The sequence below is a fragment of the Hippocampus comes genome, unplaced genomic scaffold (assembly GCF_001891065.2).
Source record: "Hippocampus comes isolate QL1 unplaced genomic scaffold, H_comes_QL1_v1.1 scaffold326, whole genome shotgun sequence".
Classification (NCBI taxonomy): domain Eukaryota; kingdom Metazoa; phylum Chordata; class Actinopteri; order Syngnathiformes; family Syngnathidae; genus Hippocampus; species Hippocampus comes.
Genome location: NW_017805930.1, coordinates 173,127 through 181,538, shown reverse-complemented (window position 1 = coordinate 181,538; position 8,412 = coordinate 173,127). Strand labels below are relative to the sequence as shown.

Sequence of the window (8,412 nt, the reverse complement as noted above, 5' to 3'; positions counted from 1 at the left end):
GTGTGTGTGTGTGTGTGTGTGTGTGTGTGTGTGTGTGTGTGTGTGTGTGTGCGCGCGCGCGCGTGCGTGTGTAATATTTACAGTCATACCTCGGTTTTTGACTATAATCCGTTCCAGAAGGCTGTTCGAAAACCGATTTGTTCGAAAACCGAAACCATGTTTCCCATTATAATCAATGTAATAAATTTTAATCCGTTTCAAGTCTACAAAACAACAAAAACCGAGGTTTGACTGTACTAAATTGCCATGCTTGCTTTGTACGGTCTCACAAGAAAACGTGTGGTTGGACTCCCACATTGTACCACTTTGCTCCTTGCGTTGAAACAAGCTCGACAGTTTGGATCGAAGGTCACGCAGCCCCAGACATTAAAAGTGTTGGCCAGCGTCATATCTTTGTGACTTCTCATATGACGAGTGTCTTAGCGCCTTCTTCATATTTTTTGCAGTCTGTCAGGTTTCCTGTTCTTTCCAGTCACGTCTGTGCTGCCAGGGAATATTTAGAAACTCAGCAGCCCTCGATATTTTTGTACTGGGTGTAAATCTTTTAACTCCTAAGTAGACATTTTATGCCTCATAAAAACGGTCGCTCCCGAGTTTTCCTTGGGGCTTTTGTGATTCCCAAAAGCTTGAGAGGCGAGGGGGCGTTGAAGGTCACTGGAGCAGCAATACCAGCGACCAATGATGACCAAGTAAAACGGCAATGATTTCCTCAAATAGATGTGCGGAAAGGTTCACGCTTGTCGATTTCTTTCGGGCGACAAGTTCCCCGTGCAATGTGACTGCGAGGCTGCTTTTGCGTCGTAGTGATCGCATTCAAGGGAAACAAAAGCTGCTTAGCATAAAAGGCGGCATGCCAATTTCGTAAGATTTTAATTGAACCCCCTCCCCACCCCCCAAAAAAATCATATCTGTCTGTTTGTAATTTGTAACAAGAAGTAAATTACAATTTTGTGTTGTATTTGGTCGGGAATATGGCCAGTAGTGCCACCAAGGGATGTTTTTTTTAAATCCCATCGAAGTACGCAGGATGCTCCAGACATCCTTCAAATGTTTTTTGGGGGAAGAAAATGTCACCACACCGCGGGTCTAATAATACACTTGCACCACACAGACAAAAGTATTGGGACCGCTGTCGAAAATACCAAGCGGGTGCTCCTCATGTCCTGACGTGACACCGCAGCGAGTACAAGATCCTCAGCGCCTCTCACGTTGCACCGCAAGCGCCTCTCCGAACATTCTGAGACGCGGTGATGTAAACGCAATAAATCCAAGCTGCCGCGATGATAGATTGATGCTAACGTCTTTGGACGTTTGACTCACCGCATGGGAGAGAGGGAGCGCGTGATCGGAACCCCGCACACCCAAACAAAACAAAAGTGAGCAGCGGTCAGTTCAAATGTTCATACATTGAAAGAGATGTTTTCATTTCCACAAAACAGAAAAAGTGAAGTCTCAAATTTATTGACTTGAGGAATTGTTTCGTAACACCGTTTTCTGATCGCCTTATTTTGAATTGTAATTATTTTCTTGAAGTGGTATGATATTTAAAAAAAAACAAACCTTCACTAACCAAAATGATTTTTGTTTTTTTTAGAAACATGAAATGCAAGTGCCGTTAGACGATGCCATAAACGTTGCGGGATGTCAAATTGTCAAGTTGTCAAGTCCTCGTTTGTGTCTGCTTTTCGTCCGTCGCAGACAGCGGCACGGGGGACCCGTTTTACGTGTCTCTCTACTTGTCGCTGACGGTGCTGGTGGCCGTGGTGGTGCTGCTGGTGAACTGTGTGAGCTGCTGCAAGGAGAGGGAGATCAACTTCAAGGTGACACTCTCAGGAAACGCCGTGTGCGCCTCGCCGCGTGTCTTGAGGCGTGATTGGCCAAAAATGGCCTCTTGGGCAGCCGGGAATTAAATGACAGACGAGCATCGCTGCCACCTGACAGTTTGATGTCTTTTGGAAATTAACATTCTTTATGGGCGGAATTCCCGGATGGTTTACTGTGGATGTTTGTTGACGCAGGAATTCGAAGACCACTTTGACGATGAGCTCGACTTCACGCCGCCAGCTGAGGACACGCCGTCTATGCAGTTGCCGGCTGAGGTGTATACCCTCGCCGTCTCCCCCGTGGCCTTGCCCGGACCTCTGCATCTTCAACCTCCAGCACCCATCGCAGGTTGGAAAAAAAATGACATCCTCTTTGTCCCTTTATTTGTTGACATGTGTTTGATGACATGATATGTTTTTGTTTTTGTCTGTGGCGTTCCCAGAGGGATCCGCAGGCTTCCAGGTTGCCCGTCATAATTTGAGTTACATTCAGGAGGTCGGCAACGGATGGTTTGGCCAGGTCAGATTTTTGCTTTTGTCACCCTACCAATCTGTTGTAGTCAAAAGTCTACTTTTTTTGTTTTCTCAACTGACTCAATGTCCTCTGACAGGTGATCCTGAGTGAAATCTACACGGATCCCGGTGGCGCCAGAGTGATAGTGAAGGAGTTAAAAGCAAACGCAAACGCCAAGGAGCAGAATGACTTCTTGCAGCAGGGGGACCCTTATCGGTGAATGTCTTTTGTTGTTTTGAATCACCTCTTTTATCGTCGAGCAAAATAATATACTGTGGTGCCTTGAGATACAGGTGATCCAACTTTGGAGTTTTTTTGACACGCAAGCGCTGTATGCGGCAATTAAGCCAACTCAATTCTCTCATAGCAAGCAGCAGTTTAACATCCACACATCCGTCATCTGAACCGCTTATCCATTGTAACGGCACCTGCAGGCATATATTCTTTAGCCTTTGCAAAAAAAAAAAAAAAAAGATTTCTACGAGTGCATACTTACTGATTCTGTCCGTCTGTATTCTACAGTGTCCAGGTGGCCAAGGTGATCTTACTGGAAGCAGTAGCATAAAAAATGTGGTCTTATTATTTACATTCTATTTAATTATGTCCTTACAGTATGTTTTTATGAAGTGCAACAATATCGAGTGATAGTTTTCTGATTAAAAAAAAAAAAACGTTTTTAGGGTTTTATTTTTGGGTGGCTGGAATGGATTAATGCCAATTCCATTCATTTCAATGGGACAAGATGATTTGGATTATGAATGTTTTTGAATCACAAGTTGTGTCTTTGAGCGAATTAAACTCATATATGAAGTGGTGTAGAAAAAAGGACAGATGACACAGACACACACTGCAGTATGAGTAAAAACCTGAAATGTTTGCCTTCTGTCTCATTATTTTATCCTCAGAGTATTGCAGCACCCAAATGTCCTCCGGTGCCTTGGACAGTGTGTCGAAGCGATTCCCTTTCTACTTGTTTTTGAGTACTGTGAAATGGTGAGTAACTGTGACTTTTCTTTACAAAACCCTCTTCCAGTTTACACAATGAGGTTTTTGATGGAGGCCGTTTAAAATAACTACATGATCGGTGATTGTTTGAGTTTTTATTATCTTCGAATAGGGGTGAATGGTTTTGAAAAATGTAATTATCCAGTCCAGAAAGCGCGCATAGCTGACCTGCCTGATTGACCATTGGCACTCAGGGCCCACTGTTTGAACCCCGAATTAGAGCATCTATTCATCGTAAACGACTGCACCGACTCCAGGCGACGTCATAGCTGCAGATTTATTTCCTGTTGATCGTTATCTATTCTGAGTGGGTTGATTGGGAGCTTCCCTCCCCCCATTGGAACCATGCCCCTCCTTCTTCCTTCTCCTCTCGCCTCCTGTCACATCGCTCATCCTAAGCCTGACACTTCTCACATTCGCATCTCACCCTGTTAAAGCAACAAGCTCCACTTACACTCCCCCCACTGTCGCCTCCGCCAGTTGCTGTGTTTGTGCATTTTATTTTATTTTTTTAAATTGCCGGCAACTTGTGTATTTTGGATCCTTTTTAGCTTGGATTAATGTAAAGTAAACAAGACCCTATAGTATGTCTGGCCTAAATACTAGCCTCATTCTGCTTCCCAGCAGTGCCACACGTTTTAATCGGCATCAAATACCATTCAGCTGGATCTTGCGCAAGTGTATACGTCGAGCTCCCTTAATATCAGCGCAAATACGTTGACGCAACCTGATCAAACAGGTGTGACAGGATGCAACTTTGAACAAGGCTCCGGCTGCTCATATTGTCTCTGTCACTCACACACTTGCTTGTTTCTCAGGGCCGCCACAAAGAATGACTAACACCGCTTCCAACATCCCATTTGTCCAAGCTGGTGACATGCCCAGCAGGTTCTCATTAAGATGCCTTTGCCACACATTGCGTCACATTATCAGGTGACCAGACCTGGCTGGTGTCCTGGAACTATTCTTCATAACCCCGCCACTAGTTATGCCTCTGACAGGAGACGAAATTCATTCCTGTATATTAAGTCTGCATATCCTTTGGACTGGCATATTATTAACGTACAGCATATACACTTAGCAATCTCAACCGTGTGATATGATCCGAAACAAGAGCTGCATTAGAAATTCTGCCATTGAAAAGGTAATAATGCTTCATTTTAGTTGGCCTAGTCAGAACATTTGAAACTACCCCCTCTTCAAACTCCCTTCAGTGTGAAAACAAATAGTTATGTCTCTTAAATTTTACACAAGACCTCGAAGTGTTATTAACAATGCTGCCAAATTTAAATGACGAAAGAAAAGTATGTAAAACTCAACTTGACAATGGTGGAAAAGTCAAGTCGTTCTCTCTGCTCTCAGATGTTGTGAGCGTGTCCGCTGAATGTGCTGGAACCACGGCATGCTCAAATGTCAATCAAATGCCACTATTTGGCCCGTGACCATGGACGCACTGCTTCAAGCCTCTGGCGGTTGGAATATATCACACCATCATCGTGAGGTTTTTCTATACCGTGACAATGAGGCGCTCTAATGCAGCACAAAGCCCCCTATCCACATGCCGACTGGGGAGAAAAAAAAATCTGGCCCCTCCTTGTGTTCCTGTCTTTCTCCGACAACGAGGCCCTCTAGCTTAACCGCTTGTCGCAGTTGCGCTGGAGAACCGCTGCTCTCCAAATTCACAGGCTGGCTTAATTGCCCCTAAGTTGAAGAGCTAACATTAGCCAAATTTGGCCGCCCTGTCAGCAAGCTCATAGATTTTTGCAAATCGTTTTTAATATCCCACCATGAATTCAAACTAAGTGTCAGAATTGAGAGCTCATGTAATTAATGAAGATAGGCCGGGAAAATGTGACAGTGATATTTTAAGAGCCTTAGCGGAAGAAGCCCCGTTATTTTGCTGAGCGCATATTTATTTTGAAATGGATATGAGAGGAAGCTTACTGTCAACAACCGCTGGTTCCTCAGTCATGGTTAAGAATAGACGCAGCCTAATTGTTGTGGTCACCCGCAATGTCATTTCAACCCCAAGCTCTTCTCTCACGCTCTTAATCAGCTGCTGCGGGCGCATCATAAATATATATTGGCGGAGCATATCAATTACCATTCATCCACTATCGCTTGACTGTGTGCGTTGTGTGGTGTGAAAGTGACTAACAAATCGCAATTTATGGAAGACGACTGTCAAAAGTGGCCCCCTGTGATCGCTTCTCACTACCTGGTTAGAGATGTGAACACTCAACTCAACTCAACTGTATTTATAGAGCACTTTCAAACAGCCATCGCTGCATACAAAGTGCTGTACATGGAGCAATTCAACATATACAACAAACAGTAAAGCAAATCGGAAAAACACATTTATCATTTGTGTTTACTAACAGCCCGCCATTGGTACTAATGTACAGTGGGTATATAAAGTTTACACAACCCTGTCGAAATGCCAAGTTTTTATGATGGAAAAAAATTAGACCAAAATAAATCATTTGAAAACATTTTTTCCCACTTCCAATGTGACCTGTAACACTAAATTGAGAAATAATTTTTTAAGGGTGGGTGGGAGATTGTGTTGGATGTGACTACAGAAATGTTAGGGACAGCCTACTCGAACCCCAGAACTTGATTTGAGATTAATCAGATGCACTTGAAAATGGTGGCAGGCGTGTGCAGATTCCCATTTTACAGTTTACAATTTAATTGCAGAGAGCATTTCTAAACTGAGATGAGCAAATGTTAAACAATGGAAAAAGTTTTGGAAAGATCGTTCCTGCTTTCAATTTTATTTAATTTTTTTGTTTACATCACAAAAGTAGGAATTTGAATAGGGGTGTTGCAGGCGGCAGTGTGGCCGTGAGTTAACAGGGGAAAACAAGATGACGACTCTTTGATGCATGAGACACATTTGACGGTGTGCATCTCTGTGGAATGTACACACACGTTGGAAAAACCCAGCTTGCGAGATCCGAGTGCCGGAGCACTTTTCATCCCTCAGTGTGCGCCAGGACATGTTCACATACGTGCCGAGTATCCGGGACCGTGCTGTGATCCACTGACTGATCTCATTTACCCGTCCCCCCCCTGCCCCCCCTTAAACGCGCGCATGCCCCGACCCAGAGTTGCAAGCTCGCCAACGGGACGCGATTAGACAAAAGTACCTCATGACTACTGCATGAACACTGTGTTCTCGGTATGTTCTTAATTCATTCCGCATGGAGCTTTGGACCGCTCACTAATCTCCTTCACGGCACACAATCCCGCTGTCAAATCGTAGCACATTGTTGGAAGTGCACTGCAATATATTTGAAGCGTTTAAAAGTCATACAAAGTGAAAACGATTATTTCGACTCGGCGAATGATCGCCGCAGGTGTCACTGATTCTCGCAAGCTGCCGTGGTTTTGTAGGGCTGTCAGTGCACATTAAGTGACCCAGGAAGCAGTCCAACCCCCAAAACCCCCGTGTAATCTTTTGATCTCGATGAAGGTACAGTACACGGAGTGCCTCGGTTCAACTTTTGGAAAAACTCCCGCAGGAGGCCATCTGGTGAGCAACACAAGACAAATGCAACATAAGACAAACTCATGTCTATTTGTTGTGTCAGCTGAGGGTTCCTTCTCTTCTTTCTTCAAGTTGAGCCTTTAAAACCTGCGCACCCTCACTAAATAGTTACCGTTCAGTTCACTCACAGGAGAAGTGAGACAGCAACTGGTTAATTTACCGCCCCCGTGTGGCAGCCTCTGCACACTGTATGTGGACGTGCTCCTGAAATTCTTCCTAGAGTTGAATTTAGTTTGGTTGCAATATAGGTAAGCTTAACACGTGTGAACAGATGTATATTTGACTCCATATTCACAACATGGCATTGTGATATTTTTTTTTCTGAACGCCTTTGGTGTAGAAAAATAACATTGGAAAAATGTATGCCTGCAGCCAGTATTTAAATTGACTTATTTCAAATTACCCAACTTTTTTTTTCCATGTCACCGTGGCAATTAAAAAAAAATCTTTCCATTCCACAAAGATTTAGAAAACAAATGTAATGCACAAATGTTGTATAAGAAATATGGTCAAGCGTAAAAAAATATGATTGAGAGTGTTTGGATTTTTTTTTTTCAGGAAGAGATTTAGTACATTCTTTAAAAATGACAGAGTGATAGTGACATAAGTAATTGGACTACTTTGCTGAAAAACAGAATGTTAAAAATAACATAAGAGGCATGCAAAGCATGCAGTCCATTTGCAATCTTTTCAGTAATATCAGTTACATGTATGTATGAATGGATATTCACGGCGATTTGTTTTCTAAATGTTTACGTGCTTGCAATGTCCCTGTGTGAGGCTTGGGGTGGGGGAGCATTTGTGGGGGGTAAAAAGGAAATATATTCGTTCATTGGACTTGGATTTATTTATCTTCTTATTTCGAGAATAAGCAAACAAGAAAAACATGTGTTGTTTTTGATTGGTTGTTTCTTTAACAAAGTCCCAAATGGCAAATGGTGGAGTCATCTGTCATCATCATTTCTAATATTTTGGCCTATAAATTTTCAGTTTTCTTCAGAAACACTTTTTTTTTGTTTTGTTAAAAAAGCCAAAAAAAAACACATTCTTCCATTTTAGGAAGGGTTTATATGTTGACTGTGCATGTGTGTGTTTTTGCAGGGGGATTTGCGAGGCTATCTGTCTCTGCAGGACTGGACGTTCAGAAGCACCGAGATACTGCAGCTGCAAAGGATGGCCTGCGAAATCGCCGCTGGGCTCACTCACCTTCACAAATACAACTTCCTGCACAGGTAGCACTTCCAAGCTGCAACGGCAAGGAAACCGGAGCGCTTTCTGCCCGCCTCAGCCTGCTCACCGTGCCTTTGGCAGAATGCGTCCCATTTAAAACAGCGTGGCCTTTATTTTTCACTTGGGACGCAAACAGTGTCTGACATTTGGATCGCAGCCTCTAGTCGTGCATATTTGCTTCCGTTGCGTATTTTATTTCCATTCAATATGTCGATCACAAAGAAGCCAAACTTTTTTTTTTTTTTTTTTTTTTTTTTTTGTGTCTTTTTTTTTTTGGCCCCCCTTTT

General features: G+C 43.2%; 1 protein-coding gene across 1 annotated transcript in view; it reads left to right on the top strand.

The window, feature by feature from the left end:
* The window catches only part of lmtk2 (lemur tyrosine kinase 2), a 24,711-nt gene that overhangs the window by 5,517 nt on the left and 10,782 nt on the right, over nt 1-8,412 (top strand). The window contains exons 2-7 of the mRNA XM_019889790.1: nt 1,699-1,820; nt 2,019-2,172; nt 2,267-2,343; nt 2,435-2,553; nt 3,243-3,330; nt 7,997-8,127. Of these exons, the coding sequence (XP_019745349.1) occupies nt 1,699-1,820; nt 2,019-2,172; nt 2,267-2,343; nt 2,435-2,553; nt 3,243-3,330; nt 7,997-8,127 (691 nt within the window). The remainder of the gene's footprint in view (nt 1-1,698; nt 1,821-2,018; nt 2,173-2,266; nt 2,344-2,434; nt 2,554-3,242; nt 3,331-7,996; nt 8,128-8,412) is intronic.